The 18,861-nt window shown below is 39.0% G+C and overlaps 2 protein-coding genes across 2 annotated transcripts; both read right to left on the bottom strand.

Moving 5' to 3' along the window:
* Positions 1-2,937: 2,937 nt before the first annotated feature.
* LOC110063368 (uncharacterized) lies at positions 2,938-12,100 on the bottom strand. Its single transcript, XM_089290334.1, has 7 exons — positions 11,432-12,100; positions 10,303-10,386; positions 9,648-9,919; positions 7,763-7,900; positions 4,788-4,843; positions 4,097-4,233; positions 2,938-3,726 (listed from the first exon to the last, which is right to left on the bottom strand). Exons 1-7 carry the CDS (start codon positions 11,727-11,729, stop codon positions 3,443-3,445), a joined length of 1,269 nt encoding a protein of 422 aa, XP_089146460.1. The 5' UTR covers positions 11,730-12,100; the 3' UTR covers positions 2,938-3,442.
* Positions 12,101-14,824: 2,724 nt separating this feature from the next.
* LOC110040899 (uncharacterized) lies at positions 14,825-17,305 on the bottom strand. The gene is made up of 2 exons (XM_089290338.1): positions 17,285-17,305; positions 14,825-15,572 (listed from the first exon to the last, which is right to left on the bottom strand). The coding sequence occupies exon 2, from the start codon at positions 15,529-15,531 to the stop codon at positions 15,202-15,204; it is 330 nt and encodes a 109-aa protein (XP_089146464.1). The 5' UTR covers positions 15,532-15,572; positions 17,285-17,305; the 3' UTR covers positions 14,825-15,201.
* Between the last annotated feature and the right edge of the window lie 1,556 nt (positions 17,306-18,861).

The raw sequence follows: 18,861 nt of genomic DNA, 5'->3' as shown, positions 1-18,861 counted from the left end.
TCTATTTTTGTTTTTTAATAACTGACCGAGCGACCAGGGGGATGGAAAACAAAGCATTCTATGGGGATGGCCCTAGATAACTAGCTATTCACTCTGAGTTCAGGTTGTGCTAATACTAGCTAATACCCAGATGACTCAGTCCCAGTCTTGTAGTATATTTACAATTCTTCAAAGCGACCAGCGTGCATTGATGAAGGGTTACTTTGGAGAATTTAGTCTTACATCACGACAATATGCCCTGGTTGATGAGTTTATGCATTCTTAGCACCTGTCTGCTTGATAATGATTCGTAAGAAGAATTAGACATTGAGCACTCTTGACACATTTTGGATTTGTGCTTGAGGAAAACTCGAACTGGGAAATCTCATGATTATCGTGACGGCATCTTTCTTGAAAAGCTCCGTTTTCAAAATGTTTTCCGTCCACACGAAAACGCAAAGCTCAAATTCCTCCGGTTTGAAGAGCTCCGTTTTCATTACGAATTGGTGCGGACGGTAGCCTTGAAGATGATTTCCTGTTCGTATTGCGCAGTCTCAGCACCGTAATGTTTATAAACATTATAAATCTCACTAGATGGAATACAAATCGATGTTGTTCGTTACGAACCACATACCTTATCTTTGAGGCCTTTCAAATTCTTTTTCCGACAGCTTCATTGATTTTTACAGCTGCGAAGTTTTCTCATCAAGTCATACGAGAAAGCACGAAGCATAAAGCTTCGACCGCTTCCGGTGCATACATAATGGCGGTTGTTTTGAAACTTTGAATTTACTTCATGTAAGTTGTTGCGAAATGTTTACATCTTGTGATGTCTTACATGAAACAAAACAAAAAACGCAAACAAACTCTCGAGAGTGCGCCAGGCCAGGCCTGAGAGTGCACAGTTACCTCACCTCACCTATCTTCTTCGCGCTCTGTTGCGCATAATGCCGCACTACTCTTCTTCCACTTGCTCCTGTCCTTAGCCAGAGCTCTCGATTCTTTCCAGGACTTCCAGGGGAGTGCGCAGTGCGGACTGAAAATCATCTTTTACCGTGTGGACGGGGCCTTTAATGGCATCCAGAAGAAAAGCGTCCTGTGGAATGAAAGGACTGCAAAAAGATTCATGTTCACACAACAGCTACATTAGATTTATCAACAAAGCTTCAAACCACTTCGTATAATCTAATAAATTTCAAATTTTAAAATCAGTTAGAACAAATTCAACATAGACTTGTTTAAATAGAATGTTCGTCTAAATTTACCATACGTGCTTCACATTCTTTACTGATAAAAATAGATAGCCCTCACCTTTCAGTCTGTTTCACAGAGGATGGCTACGAAACGTACCACGTTCCTGATCGCGATTTATTATGCACGCGCAGAGCCATTATACTGCTCATTACAGTCAACTCCCTCAAAGCGGACACCACTACCAAGTGGACCCTCCCTTAGAAAGATATGGCTTTCTCACCGGTCTCACAGAGGATGATGGTTAAAAGAATTAAGACGAAATCCGGTAGGAAATCGGGCAATTTCACTTTTTAGTGCCGGGACAAAAAGATCTTGTGCCAGAATAATGTTAAGTGTATTAAAATCCTTTTGCATTTTCTAAAAGCCAAAGATATTTATATAATCGCCTGAATAACACCAGAAGCAATTTCCCATAGGAACTCGAGAAAAACAATTTCAAAGTTCAGAGAAATTGTGCGCAAACACATGTAAAATTCCATCACCAGTTTCATTTCACCAGTACTTTCAAGTGTTTCATATGAACTTCAACATTTGTTTTCGACATTTGGTGCTGTTAGAGATGATTTCTTTTGAGAAGATATTTAAAACAGTCGCACAAGTTTGCACTGTGATACAAATAATCTCGGTACAAAAATTTTTGTCCACTTGTTACTCGTACTTCTGATGGATTCCTTCTTAATCCCCCATATTGGCCACATTTCCAAGGTAACCCCTCAAAGGCTATTTTAAAATTCCAGGATGGTCTGGAAATAGCCAATCCTATGGCACGAATGTTGCTCACGTGGACAGTCCAAGCGACTTAACACGCGTGTTCATCCTCCACGAAAACATCCACGCAACGCACGTGGTAGCTTTATCCGCGGGAGAACTGGGTAACTTGTTTAAAGATAACTTGAGGAATTACTTTGGGAATAACGCACTAACGGGGCATTAACTCTCTAATCATAAAACTTACAATTTCCTCGATTGTGATTGGTTTAAAAAACCCCTATTTTCCACTAATTCATTAGCCAAGTTGTAATAGGACAGTTTTTTATCGGACAGTTTAATACGCCAACCACATTCAAAGTTGTAGTTTAAATCAACCAATCACATTCAAAGTTGTAGTCACGTGCGTGAGTGCGTGCGCTTGCTTTTGTGTTTTTGGCGCCTCCGGTAGGAGGCGCGGTGGCCTTAGAATGTTTACGTCTCCTTTGTAGGTATTTTAATGCAAATTTTCCTTTTCTTTCATAACTTAGCTATTCGTCTTTTCACGGAAATTGTAATTTTTATGATTAATTGGTAATAAAACTTCGTGTCGTCCAATTCGGTCTGTAATCATACTCGCGATAAACAAATCGGACTCCCGCTGTGCGGTCGTCCGATTTTGTTATCACTCTTATGATAACAGATCGAATTGAACTCCACTCAGTCCTATTACCATTACTTATTTTCCATCCTCTCTTGCTATAACTAACTCTCTTCAAGGCAGAGACCTCTCAAAGAGGACAGCTAGAGACACTTCCCAGTGAGTACCCCCCTTTGGAATTATCCACTGTAAAAGTTTTTCTTTGCGATGTTCTCACCGTGGTTGCCGTCCCGATTCCCTTTAACTCCACAACTAATGAAAATGAAAAAGACGGAGGGGGAGAAGCGGGGGGGGGGGGGGGAAGCGATAAATAATGAAAAAAAAAAAAATTAGATAAATAAATGAAACATGCCGCATGAAGTTCTCTACGTTTTATGCTAGGTAAGATTTACAAGCTGCTGCCATAGGGAAAGCAAAAACAAAACAAAACAAAACAAAAATTAAAAATAATAATAAAAAAAATAAAAACCGCTTGATCTCTTTAACACTGTTTTCATAAATCCAGACATATATATAGAGTGAGGAAAACGGTGAAACTAAAACTCGCTGGAATCGCTTTGAAACAGCCTCAAAACGTCGTGGAAAACACAAGTAGCACACTAAAGGCCGAAGTAAATCGTTATCATCGAATGTCTCTTCCATATTTCGAATTGTTATAAAAGATCGTTACATTTCCATACAAACTCTTATACTTATGCTGATTTGACCTGATGTTATTTATACATGGTCCCTATGGATACCAGCCTTTGAGCTGAATGGGCTACCCTGTTTACATAAATTTCACTTTTCCTTTACTTTTCGCGACTGAGTGTAGCAAACATTTAAAATGTACACGGCTCCTTGGGAGCTTGGGGACCTGTGTTAAACTTGACTTGAGGTTAAGATGTATTTGATCTTTCCCAACGTCTTATGAACATCGTCCTGACACACTTGATGATGAAGGACCAGTCTTATTCGATCTTTTCTAGCTGTAAGAATTCTCACTGCTACTCGTGTTTCCAGTGGCGCGCTGTCTGTGACGTCAAGCATTCGTTTGACGAGCTCATTGGCTGAAACTGTACGATGATTGACATTGAAGTACACCATGTTGGTTTCAACGCTTTTTAGATCGACGTCCAAGCCAAGATCTTTCATATCGTGAATTCCTGTTTAGAAGGACAGTACCACATGTATCGTGACTTTCCTTTTTAATGTCAAAGGCGACAACAGCCTGAAATGTTAGTCGTTTGACCATTTCAGGTCAGCATTACAGGTCCGCAATTCGCACGGAGAGTAGTTACATTCCTATGCACGCTCTGCAGACCTATGTTATTGTGCTTTTGCTTCGGTTTGTCTTTATTAAGCTCCACACAATGGTTAAATAAATTGGTCAAAAGAAAAACGTTTTGTTCTGGGCACTTTCAATATGGCTTATGGAGTGACTGATTATTTAAGCCATTGATTTGCCCAAAAACACAACAAGGGGTTCAGACAATTGGTAAAGTTGAATAAAATGATGACGAAAATACTGCTGACCTTTTGCCAAAATCTGTGCATTAGCATGGTCCACTTGAAGTTTTGGTGCTATATGGTCTAATGCATAAATCCCTGCTGCAGCTAACACACCAACCTGTCGCATACCACCTCCAAGAACCTTCCTGTGACCCCAACACCTGTTTGAAATGGATGAGCATAACAGTAATCTTTAAGGAAAAAATCATCATGTAAATGTACGCAAGAATCGCAACTGGCACAATAAAAAGCTGCTCACAACAGTCTAGATTAGTTAAAGATCATTGCAAACTAAATGTTAATTATTTCATTTATTATATGACAAATTATCAATTATACTATTACTGTTACAACAAACTAACACAACAGCCCTCTTTGTGTTGTCCACCTACTCTACACATTACATTTATGAACAAGGGAAGGGGTCTAATTTTAAAATGTGCAGTATCACGTTTTTTGACAAACAAACCTATTAACAAGGACAGTCTGTTAACAGTTACTGTCACCATTTTTATTCTGTATTTTTCCCACTTTTTACTGTACATATTCATTCATTCAGGTCTTTTTGATCATTTGCCAAAGGCTGTCAGTTGGCAGTCAAAAGCTTATTTTAACCCAAATCTTTCAGCCAGAGAACGTTTTAATTGTTTTCATAACAGTCTCTTCACACTGAAGCTTCTTAATCCTTGATTTTCTCTGTCTAGAAACCATTTACCTTGATATGAAATCACTCTGTCCAGTAATTATTGAACCTACTGGGGCACCAAGACCCTACAAGGAAATGACAATTAATAGTTAATATTTAATAATTAATTTTTGACAGTCAGGAAAGAACTACTAAGCTGTAGTGCATGAATTTGTTTTGTAATGTTTTTTTATTCTGTGGCACAATGAAAGGCTACACACCAATTTTGCATTTAGGTCAACAGTGTTTTGAATTTGCCTAAATTGGTGCTGCAATGATACGCATATTGATAATTTTTTTTTAAAAAAGTTCACCCCTCTTTCTCAACTAATCAAAAAAAGTCCACTACAATCACTATGTGCCTGCTCCCATTTTCCTATACTTTGCACCTGGCTTCATTTATTCACTCCATGTTTGCATTGGTTCACTGGAATCTCAGTGTTATTTGTGATTGCTCAGAGGGAGTTCTCTAGGTGTTAGTTTACAATTGAAGGAGTGAGTGCAAAACCATGCTAAGTGACGATTTGGGTGAAAAAAAAAAAATTTCGCGAAAGGGCTTGAATTTTTGCATGTGGTCTTCAATGTAATAGAAAAACGTGGTCCTGTATTTTTGTCGCTGGTTTTTGCTTCGTTTATAAAGACGCCGCTAGGAAAACCGAGTGGTTTTTCTGCATACGCAATATCTCGAAAACGAAGCGAAGCTTAGCAGAAAAACTACAGGACATTGTTAAACATACCTAAACAAAACTGCATGCGAAATTTGGAGCGTTTTCGACAAAGTTCACTTTTGATTAAAATACCTACCGCCCTTTTCCCGCCGAGGTCTTCAAATAAACGAAGCCGGGCCTTTGTTATGATAAACAGAGCCGATCCTTTGTTATAATAGCCAAGCCAAGCCTTTGTTATAAGTCGAAGTCTCGCCTCGGTTTATCATAACAAAGGATCGGCCCGCCGCGTCCGCAAGGACTTTGATTTCACTTAGAAAGCAGCAAAATGTCAATTTCACGCAACGTATAACCTCAAAAATGTTGATTTTAGATCAAAAAAGGTTTAAATGTTGATTTCACGTCAACGCGTGACAGCGCTAGCAAGGAGGTTGATTTCTCTTAGAAACGAGCAAAATGTCAATTTCACGCAACGCATAAGCTCAATGATGTTGATTTCAGGTCTAAATAGGTTAAAATGTTGATTTCACGTTAACGCGTGACGGCAAGCATGTTGGTTTCACTTAGAAACCAGCAAAATGTCAATTTCACGAAGCGCATAAGCTCAATGATGTTAATTTCAGGTCTAAATAGGTTAAAATGTTGATTTCACGTTAACGCTTGACGGCAAGGATGTTAGTTTCACTTAGGAAATAGCAAAATGGTAATTTCACGCAACTTATAAGCTCAATGATGTTGATTTCACGTGAAAACGCGCTATAAATAGGGCTGACAGATTAACAGATTAACCCATCTCCGCAAGTACGGGTCTCCATACATCTGCTTGTCCGCTGATCACAGAAGCTCAAAACACGACAAATCATGCCGATTTGAAATAAAATCAACGCAACCTGCATCACAGATCTATGTTACAATCGATCGCTACTTGTTGGCCATTCTTATGTTTAAACAAGCTAGTTACCAGTTCGAGAAACGTCCGCAGAACGTGATCGCAATGCATGCCGGGAAGGGTCTTTACACCTCGTGCGCGGGAAAACATGCGGTCGATACAAGACAAATTTTATCACTCTAAAACCAGTTCTCGCTTTCCAAACTTTGACGCTAGCAACGCTTGGCAAATGGGCCACGACTCACCAGAGGGTATTTTTCTTGGGCAAGAACTGCTCTTGGACTTTGCTGCCTGGCTCGATCTGACTTCGAACGCCGATAACACGATTACGGTATATCAGCTGCCTTCGAAGTTTCAGAACACATTTTGATTCTTTAAAACGTGCTGATGACTTACGGGTTTATCGAGACTTTATGATGCCTCTCAACCACCAGGCAGGCATACAAGGTACTTTAAAACAATGCTTAAGATATTAGTTGACAGAGCTCTAATGCGGCACATCTCTTTTTTGTTCGATGAATTTCGTTTGACTCTCGATCGATTCACGTGTTGTGCTCACGTCACAATAACCGACGTAAACAATCTGTTCCCAGATTTCCGCTCCATATATGCTGTGAGATTTGATTTTGACTTCATACACTATAAACAGTCTGCCTGTTTGCTGTTCAACAAATAAACTCCTAAAGACATGGCTAGGAAAAGCCAAGTATTTTTGCATACGTTATAACTCGAAAACGAAGCAAAAACCAGCGACAAAAATACAGGGCCGCGTTTTTCTATTACATTGAAGACCACATGCAAAAATTCAAGCCCTTTCGCGAAATTTTTTTTTTCACCCAAATCGTCACTTAGCATGGTTTTGCACTCACCCCTTCAATTATGCTCCATTTTAAAATCACTGTGACACACACTATCGTATGTTCAACTTGTGTTCTGATCTGATTCTGACAATGGCACCACTTTCTACTTCCCTCCCCCAGCCACCTTCAGCCCATCTTTATTTGGGATAAAGGGCATATATGGTAGAGACCAGACAAAGAGTGATTCCCTGGTCCTCCAGGTTGGGGGTTAGGCACAGGGCTAACGACCCTGTCCCATAAAAAAGCGTTATGTTACAGAAACCCACGACCTTATGTGCCTACTGGCGCTTTGAGAACTGATGATGATGATGAACACACTAACCATGAAGACAATGGCACCACTTCCTGCCTCCCTCCCCCAGCCACCTGCAGCCCATCTTTATTTGGGATAAAGGGCATATATTGCATGCAAACAGGTATAGTATAAATACAAAATAATTACTTAGACTTCTGAAATACTGTAAAAAAAAGTATTAATTAGTACTATTCTAAATCAGCCTTATACCTTAGCCCTTGTAGTAACTGGGGAAAAACATTGGGTGTGGTAAAAACATTCAAGATGCTTATATTTACTCCAGTGCCAATTATTACCTTGGAAAGACAGAAAGTGACTGAATCAACATGTTGGGTTATCTGTGCAACAGGAACACCAAGAGCTGTAGCAGCATTGAAAAGTCTAGCTCCATCCATGTGCACCTTAAGTCCATGTTTTGTGGCAAGCTCTTTCACCTTAAAACAAATTAATTTTATAAAATAGGTTTGTTCTACTATCGGACAATATTAAACATTCAACAAAATCCTCAATTCTAATTGGTTCTGGAGCTACAGAGCTATTTTGTTATGTAATTGATTGACTTTCATAGAACTGTTCAATTCAAACTTTTCAAAGTGATCACTAAAATTGGACACCTTTACCATGTACCCATCAATTTGGGACACCTAACTTCTTACAGTAATTTTTTTCACAGATTTTTTTCACTAAAAGAGGTGTTCAAAGAATTCCAAATTCCAACTGCACATTTTGAAACCGAAAATTCATTTATTTCTTAATTCATTCGGTAATTTGAGCTTGTGTGATTACAGTGTATATGAGAGAGAGATGAATCATGTCCATATTATTATCTTAAATTGGCCTTGTGTTACAAACATGGTTGGCTCAATTAGTAGGAAAGGAGCCCGCCCTCCTCTCCTGAAGGCATGGCTGGACATGTGAGGATTCTTTTGTTAGTCTTAGCTAATCAGATAACTGCCCACAGACTTTTGTCAGGCATAAATTATCTCATCAGATCAATGATGAATGATCTGCAATTGATGAAAGTAGCATGTGACAGAACTTACGGACAGTGCCTACTAAATACAAAGGTTTTTGCACCAGATTAGGACTACGCGGAAACAAGTAGATCTTTGCAAGGACTATTGGAATCCACAATGAAAAATGGGGGTGGCCATGCATTTTTTTGAGATAATTAGGCTTGAATTTCATTATTGATGTTTGAAGGAAAGCGACACCACCCTCTGGTGAGCCAGACAAAATTAAATTTTTAAATGTATCGAGCAAAAGCAAACCAAACTAGCAAAAAACATATATGTATGGCAAACTACAGGGTATCAGCTTAACGGCAGAAACCATGCAGGCCTACATGTGACGTTTTTAGTTACACCACAGTCAAATGGCTCTGCTCTCCTTATCCATGCATTTGTAACCTCTAAGCCGGATTATTGTAATTCCCTTTTGTCAGGCCTTCTTAAAGACCAGATTCAGAGACTGCAGTATGTCCAGAACGCAGCCACGTGGCTCCTCACTGGAACTCAGAAGCATGAACACATCATGCCTGTGCTTCAAGAGTTACACTGGCTAACAGTGGCTGCATAAGAGACTAGATTTCAAAATTTTGCTTTTGACCTTTAAATCTATTAAATGGTATTGCCCCTCCTTATTTAAATGAACTATTACAATCATATGTTCCTGCTAGATCACTATGCTCCTCCAATAAATCCACACTTGTTACTCCTAAATGTAATCTTAGGATGTACAGACACGAAGCATTTTCATATATTGCTCCAGTTTTATGGAACTCACTACCAGATAATATAATATAAGAGATTGTAGGTCGTTGGTGACATTTAAATCTAAGCTAAAGACTTTTCTTTTTACATGTAAATGTATGTTTTTTTTCTTAACTTAATAATTTGATTTTACTTTTTATCTATTTATTATTTTAATTATTTACTTATTTTATTATTATTATTATTATTATTATTATTATTATTATTTCTTAGAACACAACATATAAAGCCCTTCTGCAGCAATAATGTGAGACAAAATAGGTTGGAAGATTATATTAGATTATAAAAATTTACCAGTACATCAAAATTCCAATGCAAACCTCTAACACTGAAACAGATGCACAGTAGATATATGGAGAAGGATAGAAGAGACATGAAATAAAACAGAACGAATTTTAACCAACATTACCTTTCTTAAGTATTCTAGTGGTAATACTCTGCCTCCTGTTCCATTATGAGTTTGTTCAACACATATCAAGCGACTAGTGGGCACATGGGCGTCACCACTTGAACGGATTTTGTTTTCAATGTCTAACAAATCCAGAGTCCCATCAAGATTGGTGTGCACTTGTCGTGAGTGTACACCAGCCACTTGTGCAACTCCACCCTGCTCCCACATTACGATATGTGCCAAGTCACCAACAAGTATCTCATCACCTCGACCAGGACAGTGTGCCATCACTGAAAGATCAAGGAAAACTTTGCTTATATGAGTGGCTTGTTAACAAACAATAGCAACTATTTCAAATCAATTTCTCAAACTGAGCAATAATTCAACAAGTTTAAACAAAGGAAATCATGACTGTGATGTTGTTTGGATAGATTTTTACAATTTTATTTCTCTGTTTTGTTCTTAGTTTTGGTTTTGATTGAGAAGATATATCAAACACTCTAGACAGTGTTTGACCACATTTTCAAACACCTTGAAGCTCAACAAAAATACTCCGCTGTACATTGTATTTTCAACTCTCTTCTTGGTATTTGGAAATGTGGTCAAACATGGTCTTTCGTGTTTGATATATTACCTGAACACGGGAAAACTTAGGGGTGAACATTCATGATACCTGATGCTAAATTTCCCATTGTTCCACTTGGTACAAAGAGGGCAGCATCTTTACCAGTTAATTCTGCTGCCTTTTCCTGTAAGACTGGTGAGAAAAATAAAACGGGATTTGAATTCAAGGACCTCAAAAAATTATTCTCTGGATAAGGCTTTAGGGAGATAATATTTTTAGGGCAAGAAGTCAATTGATAAGGAATTCCAAGTGGTTAATAGATTTGAGCTTCACCAAATCATCAGAAGTTCAGTTATCAATATGTTGATTCAGACCCCTTTCTTATCTGAAACACTGATTTCAAATATTGTATCTCACAAGATACACCATTAGGGATACCTTGTATGGCTTTGATCCCAACTAAACTAAAGAGAGCGAGGAGAGGAGACAAAGTTAAAAAAAATATAAAATATGGAAGTTGCTTTACTCCTTTCAGTCCTTTTAACCTTTAATATTTCCCAGAGAAACCGGGTAAGAAGGACTGTTGCTAATATGCAAGCCGGCCAGCGAGGCATGCAAGCCAGGTGAGTTAGGATCCCTAACCCCCCCCCCCCCCCCCCACCTCCCCACCAAAAAAAGGATAACCCTAATTGAGCTAATGTAGGCTGACCAAAGTGCTATTTGGACTAAACGGAGTTCTAGATTAGTTAGGCTAGTAGGAGCGTTATATAGGCTAACCAGTTTGCTGACAATATGAGCTATGCGACTGAGCAAGTAATCCCTCCTGGCTCTAAGGCTAACTGTAAGTTAACGTTATTTTTGGAGGGGGGGTGAGCTATTTAGGCTTACCAGACTGTTATTTAGGCAAACCAAAATGGCTTGCATATTGCCTCGCATGACCCGCTGGTAAGCACTTCTTAAAGACCCATGGCAACTCTGCTAATTCCTAGCCTAATGGGATGCTACACTCAAATGCCTTTGAAGGGTCTGCTGCCTTCAGTTAATTTGGTGTAGGAATATACCCCTCCACCTATTGAAATCTAAATTATCACCGCTTCACATTTGAATGGAATCGCCACTCCATCTTGTCCTACAATTTTGCCCATGCATCTTAGACAAAATTAGAAACACACATTCAAAAATACACAGCGTCAGAAAATAAAACAGCATATTGTGTGTTATAGGTTCAAATTCTAACCATTCACTGTTGGGTCATCTCCATAAACATCATCACCCACTTCTGCAGCAGCCATCGCTTCTCTCATTGCCTTGCTGGGTCTGGTTACAGTGTCGCTTCTCAGGTCAACTACACGGATTCCAGATCGCTCTTCATCAAAGTCGCGATCTATTCCACTGGTATACATGCTGGACATGTTGCTGAATTGCCTTGGTGTGATTGCAATTTTTTCCAGCTTTCCACTCTGAAGAAGTTCAGAGCGATAGCTTCGTAGGAAATTTGTTATCGAAGCGAGTAAATATGAAGGATTCCGTGACATCGTATTCAAAATGGCAAAAAATGCCAGGCGTTAACATAATAAACGCGGAGCCCTGGGGGCAACACATTTTTACATTCATTCCCAGGACCCAAGAGCACACACACACAAAAAAGAAAAATAGTAAGAAGGCGCAAAACATAAACTATACTAGGAAAAATGCGTAAATCCCGAAATATGTACTAAGCTAGCACTTTCGATTTCCGAGGGGAGAGTCCTTTCTTCTGTACCCTGCAGGACTGAGATTCTCATCTCTTTCTACTTAAAAAAAGGGAATCTCTGTTTCGCAGGGTACTTATTCAGCTTTCGTGATAACACAATTTTTCAAAGAAGTAAAACAACCTGAGGATGTCGCATCATCGATCGCGAATAAAGACAATAAAAGTTCGTGAATATTGACCAGTTTGTAGAGGTAAATATCCCTTACTTTGTTGACAGCTATGACAAAAAAACAACAACAACAAAAAAAATTAGAAGAGAGGAAATAAACCTTTACTGATCAGCCAAACAGATTTAAGAATTTTAATACGAGGTTTCTTACTGGTCAGAAAGTCGGGATAAACTCAAAATAGACCTGACGTCATGGAGTCTATTTTAACTAGCTCGGAGCAAGTGGCGCGCAATTCAAATCACCGAGAAACATTTTGTTCACAAGAGGTGAATTGGTTTCTTGATTCGACTTTACCCTTTGTGTTTTCAGTAGAATACAATGGTCTAAAATCAGTTTTCAAGACCGTCCACTGGGGCGGATAGAGTGTCTGACAGAAAGGGATTCGAGATACGGACCAACGAAGGCTGTTCCCTGTAGTAGGGCTCGGGGACATCCCCTGCCCGGAAATTTTTAAAATTGAAGTCCTTGGAAGTGGGAGTTTCGGCATTCTGAGGCTAAGTTAACGTGCTATAATGTCTCATTTTTTTTTTTTTAATTTCGAGGATCGGCCGAGCTTCCCGAACCCCGACCGCCCTAGATCTCCCCCAGCTCTCTCAGTTATCCTCCGTCTACAAGAACAACACTCAAAATTCTAATTTCATTCTGATCAACGCAAGAGAACTCTTCAACCATTTTCAACAAATTACAGTTTACTTTCTACATGGATTCGTGGACTGATCAGAAGGAGTTGTTTACAGATGCCTGTATATTGTTAGAGGAGACTTTGCTTGTTTCTCTAGGTGTAAATGAAAATAGTGAAAATGACTACAAAGTTCCAGGATGTGGACATGTCTTATTCAAATAACTGCAACAAAACAAATGCGATAGGAAAGTGGACCAGTCTTGTGAAAGAATGAAATGATATAACAAAATAATTTGAATAGTCCACCAGCTGGTAATTAAAAGACTGGAAAAAAGGAAGAGGGTTTGTAAATGGACGGCCGAAGTGGAAAATATGGAGAAGGTGGACAATAGGCAACAAAATATTTAGGATAGTTAACTGATGCAGTTACTGCTCACAGAACTGGTGAGGGGTACCTTTAGCTTGTAGTGGTAAAGGGACAAGTGACCGACAGGCTGGATACTGTTACGGCAGTGGCCACCATACACTCTACATTCTAATATTTTAATTATCTGATTCAGAAAACAAACTCTCATCAAAATTTCCCTTCACCAATGTGGCAGTGCTTTGTCGTAGCGGTGAGGCTCGTTTCCAGTTTTATATGTATTCGCTACATCTGCGGCATGTGCCATAAAATGTTCAGTGCCTCAGCTTTGAAATACATTTAGGAGTGACTACATGTACTTCGTGATTTTTGGGGGTAGAGGAGGGAGGATGGGTGTGGGTGGTGGATTATTTTACTCTTTTTTTACGTAACATTAATTATCTTCCGTGACCAAAGATTAATACTTGTGATTTTCATTTCAAAATGAATCCAATTTTACCAAACTCCGGCCTCGCTTTTAGCATCCCTCCACTTCACGGGAAAATTTATTCTCATGCAGGACTTCGGAAATGGCTTCTAACGTTTTTCAGAGGACAGTTTCATAAATCTAAACATGGAAAAACGTTGCATATTTTAGTATCTTATGCTTTTTATATGTCAGCCTTTGGGATAGTTGACGGTAGGCCGGGGGCTTAATAGGAGAGACTAGTTTAAAAAGTATTCACAAGCAAATGACGAGACGTCGCTTCTTTAGAAAGGCAAATTCTGAAACCACATTGTCAATGTCCACATGCTTATGCGTATGTAAGTGAAGAATTGCCAGAGAGGACAAAATCTCCTGACTGGTTTCTCTGTGCTGCAAAGACGGGTTTTCAATCTCTTCAAGCCACTTAAACTACGGTCAGCAGCACAGGCTGACACAGGTCACGTGAATCGCATAAATTCCAGATAAAACTGGGGACTGGTTAGCCTCTTCCAGGTGTTCAGTTAGTTGGGTCGCAGCGCGAAAAACGGCGAGCGAAAAAAATAAAAAAAGCGCGGCGAGAGGAAGCAAAAGAACTTTTGCTTCGTCTCGCCGCGCTTTTTTGATTTCTTCGCGCGCTGTTTTTCACGCTGCGCCCCAACTAACTGAACACCTGGAAGAGGCTAGGGGCTGGTGTACACGGTGTAATCGAGAGTCTCGTGAAATACTTTTGTGAATCTCAAACTCCAAGGGGCTCAAAAAGGCAAAGTCAGTGTGTCGAGATTGGTGGATTTAGATATATTTTGTTTTTTGTTTTGTTTGTTTTGTTTTGTTTTGTTTTTTCATTTTGTTATCGTGGTAGGAATAACTGATGCCAGCGAAAAACGCAATCGTTAAGCGCTGAACTGAATTGAGTTTTTTTAAACAATTGAAATATTAAATGTGTGAGTTAAAATTAAAAAAAGTCGTATATTCGACGGTAAGGAACACCCAACCATCCCATCATGCGCCACGCGTTTATCGCATTAATTGTGTTGGCCCACTGTATTTCCACGACATAGTATAAAATAGTTATGTAACGCCCTCTCGTGGTATATGATGGAATATCACACTTGTCACTTATATTTTCTTAATATACATGTTCGCCTAAAGGCTCTTAGTCTCGAGAGGGCAAGATAGGGCCATCTTGCTCGCTCAGGTAGCCAATCACAGCGCAGGATTTGATTCATCTTGCGCGCTCACGGAGCTAGCCATATGATAAGATCTGTAAAGTCATCATTTTATTAAGTCTCAGATCAGGCTTGTAATAAAAAAAAAAATAATGAATAACTATCAAAAATTAATAATTACTATCGCAAGCTCTCCTTAGAGCTGTAAACCTGATGAATTGCTTATAACTACATTGGGTTAGACTACGAGTCCCTCTTTCGCTTAGTCCGTCGTGCGCGACGCGAAAAAAAAAAAAGCGAGACAAAAATGGCCGCGCGGCCATGTTTTTCTCGCGGTTTTCTTTCGCGTCACGCATGACGGACTAAGCGAAAGAGGGACTACTCGTAGCCTAACACGGTGTAAATGAACTGTTTTTGTCTCTGTTCCTTAAAGGCTTGTGTACAATCTATAAGTTCTTGATGAGACTTAGTTACATTTGTTTCCCCGCTTTTTGTTATACTCTGGCCAATAACCGAGTTTTTCTTGCATACATTCCAGGTAGTCTCCTTCTGCACATTTGGCATTTGTCACCTTTACCCATTTGAATCGTAAGTTTTTTCCACCGTTGCTGCTGAACTGGTCTTTTACAAACTCGTCAATCGCCAATGTTTGACTTTTGTGCTGCTGTAACCGCCGGCGTATGTCTGTGGAATATCCCACGTAGATGTACCGAACATCTCCAGATTGCATGACACCTATAGTGTAAATGCCTTCAGTGTGTCGTGCTTTATCAAGATCATTGGCGTAGATCTCCATGCTCCACTGAGTAGACTTCCACAAGTACTGGAGCGGTATATCTGGAAAAAAAATAAAAGAGAACGTGCGTATTACTGAGTAACTGTAATGTAGTTAGCACCTCATCGTTTGTTTCCAATAAAATATTCATGGTGTCACAGGGAAAGTTAAGACTAGGGTTACACCAAAGGATATTCTTCTAGCTTCCTAGATGTTTCCAGATTTATCAATTTTAGGATATTCGGATCCGTAGGAGTTTGCACTGAAAGGATATTCGGATTCCTAACCGTTTACACACGATAAGAACTCTGGGAACATTCACGATAGAATGGTTACCAAGCTGTTTGTTGCCACGTTCGACAAGATGAAACAAAATTCTACCAATAAAGGTTAGACTCGATTCAGATGCCACTGCATGAAGGAAGTTTTAGTTGGACAGAAGACGAAGTTAATTGAACTTCTTCTAAGAGTTGTTTCTACTGCATATTCTTCCCAAAAGGATTAGAAATATGGCATTAGCCATTATATAATTGACTGCCTGTACCTGTAACAGAATGAGACAACCCACGACCGCCACCAATGCGCTCACTACTCTGAGGTCCGCCATTTTGGTTCTACCGCAAACTTAAAATTTCTAAGAAATCACACACTGTGACCATTTCTTAGAAAAGTAGACAAGAAAATCACATACTGTGACCATTTCTTAGAAAAGTAGGCAAGAGCAAGGTATTGTGCCAGAATGCAATAGGTATGAATGCAACGCAGTTTTTATTTTAAAAAAAAGAATGGTAAACCAACGGTTTGATTCATCAGTATTTTCTTAAATAGTCAATCTCAGATACTAAATATTAGAAAAGTTGCGTAATTTCCAAAGTATGTGCTGAATTCGAAGGGAAAAAACCCAACCTTTGTGCATGATAAAAGAATATTTTATAAGGGGCGGACCATTTGACTTTTGAGTAGTGGTTGGGTGATTTGGTGCACTAGGTGATGAATTTTGTTTTGGTCTAGCAGGATTTTTGTTTACAAAACTACCCAACACCCCTCTCTTCAAAAGTGAAATGGCCCACCCTAAATACAACCTGTAGAAATTGCATCATATGACAACAATAATATACAAATGAAGATGGTTATGAGGGAAAAATCTCTTTACTTTGTTTATAGAAGCTTTAGAGTTAGGGAAATATCCCGTTGCTGATTGGCCAATCAGATTTTATCAGATTTTCTTACTGGTTAGAAAGTCGATATAAACTCAGATAGACGTGACGTCATGCAGTCTATACTACTGGGAAACAAAAGGCGCGAAATTCAAAAAAGCTAGTTAATATATTCATGAGATTAGTAACTCGGCTTTGAGAGAGGTGAGTTAAAGTTTCCTGATTGGAATTTACCCTTCGTATATTTCCAGTACAACACCTTATTATTACAGACAGAACCAAATTATCGTCTGGCAGTTGTAGCCAGTACTTCATGCCAAGGAAATTAGAGGTAAGATAAGATAAGATAAGAACCTTTATTCAAGTGTCAAGGTGTTTAGCCCTAGCGGACCAGTTAGAGACACTAAACAAGAATTCAGCTACAGTACTTAAATGCTAAAAAAAAAATAAACATTTACAACACTAAAGTGATTTAAATTACGATACTAAAATGAAAAGAATTATTTACAACGCAATCTATTCACTGCAAAGTTTACGGCAATTACTGTTATTGGTGAAAAAAAAAAAAAAAAAAGGAAAAACGCAGAGACCTTTATGCGTCTGTAGACTTTGTTTACCTTCGACAATAAAGGTGAACTTGGCAAAAATGCCAGGGAAGCGCTTCAAGGTTCCTGTACTTCAAGTTATTTCTATGCAGCGTCACATTGTTTAGTGATCAATTCAGCCTGAATTTCAGCATTCTTCGCGAGTCGTACACCCAAGTAAGATGGCTGCAATTCAGACTATGATCGAGTTTCCGTGAAGTCCGTTAGCCTTTCAGTCGAACAGTCTGTGCTTTTACTACACTGAGGACCCCATTATATCGAAGTCTCTCTCCTCCGCGATTTTCGTTCTCTTCGAAAGAGGAACAAACATTACAACAGGGTCATAAAACATAAAAACACGCGCGTTTAGTTGCACTAAAACTTGTTGGTCAGTTTTGCTGGTCTTTCAACGGTTCCAAACGCGGACTGCTCGTATCCTTGGTTCTGACAGCCGTTGTATACAGTTCTCTACGTAACGAACAAATCTAACAGTGAAACATGAGGTACATGTTACCAGTGGAGATCTTAGGCTCTCCTGAAACCTATTATCTCATGGTAGTTGGGATGCACTTAGAAAAGCGCCCGTAAAGTCCAATCAATGTCTAAATTGAATATGCTCAGCAAAAATATAATCAATTTGAACTCGCTTAATATTTCTAAGAAATCAAACATTGTGACCATTTCCTACAAAAAGATTAGAACAGGGCATTCTGCCAGAAGCAAGCAGGCATGAAATCAATGCAATGTCATCTACTTTGCAAGCCATAAAATTTGAGATTGTGCGATATACGGTGTTTCTTATTGGTTACAATTTGAATACATGTCAGACCATGTCAGTGAAGTGTAAAAGGAAATAATATTTGTAGTAACAAACACCTCTACAAGTTCATTCGCAGCTTAACCTCTCAAGCTCAGGTAAGTTTCTATGCTGTGTTACACCACAACCGTTAGTTTATTTGGGCGGGAAGAAAAGATTTACGGCATGAAAGGAGGCAACTAAGGCTCAAGGAATATAAAATGGGGTATAGTATAGAGAACACCTCTATATTGAAGATCGATCTTTGCACGTTTTGATATGGTTTCTACTACCAGTCGAAATTTTTACCCAATTTTCCGGTAGCTGTAATAAGTCAGTTGCAAATAATTAGGCGGGAAAATTGAATGGTGATGCAATAAGTTGTGTTGACACTGTTAAATGCATCTCTTCGATAAAGGTGGAGTAGCGAAGAAAATTACAATGTCTGCAATAAAATATGGAAGTTCGAAATAAGCAATCGGGTGCGATTATCTTAGAGCAGAAAATCTATCAGTGGATTTCAATAGTAGGGCAATAAGGAGTCTGAGGTGTATAACTATACACTGCTTGTTGTCTGCCGACGCGAACAACAGTAGATTGTGATCGAGTTGGTTGGTCTTTCATTGCGGACAAATTAAAATTACAATTAGTATTTCCCTGGTCTGGCGTTTTCCAGTTCAGTCTAGGAAATTTTTTTCCAACATTTAGTAGCCCAGGTTCCCCAGCAATCTTGCCGTCGGTTTAAAGAACGGCGTTAAATTTCGATTAAAACTTTTATTTAATCATTAAATTACGTTTATACCTTTTCCTAACT

This window comes from Orbicella faveolata, unplaced genomic scaffold, assembly GCF_042242905.1.
Source record: "Orbicella faveolata isolate gen_17 unplaced genomic scaffold, um_ofav_v1 contig_2, whole genome shotgun sequence".
NCBI classification, from domain to species: Eukaryota; Metazoa; Cnidaria; class Anthozoa; order Scleractinia; family Merulinidae; genus Orbicella; species Orbicella faveolata.
The sequence above is the reverse complement of the archived record's forward strand: the minus strand, read 5'-3'. Positions and strand labels throughout refer to the sequence as shown.

Coding starts and splice junctions, on each gene's coding strand:
- LOC110063368 (XM_089290334.1), bottom strand. CDS start 11,729: ATGTCACGGAATCCTTCATATTTACTCGCTTCGATAACAAATTTCCTA. Junction 9,920..10,302: donor AATGGGAAATTTAGCATCAG/GTATCATGAATG, acceptor TTGATCTTTCAG/TGATGGCACACTGTCCTGGT. Junction 3,727..4,096: donor TGCACAGATTTTGGCAAAAG/GTCAGCAGTATT, acceptor CCTTCTAAACAG/GAATTCACGATATGAAAGAT.
- LOC110040899 (XM_089290338.1), bottom strand. CDS start 15,531: ATGGAGATCTACGCCAATGATCTTGATAAAGCACGACACACTGAAGGC.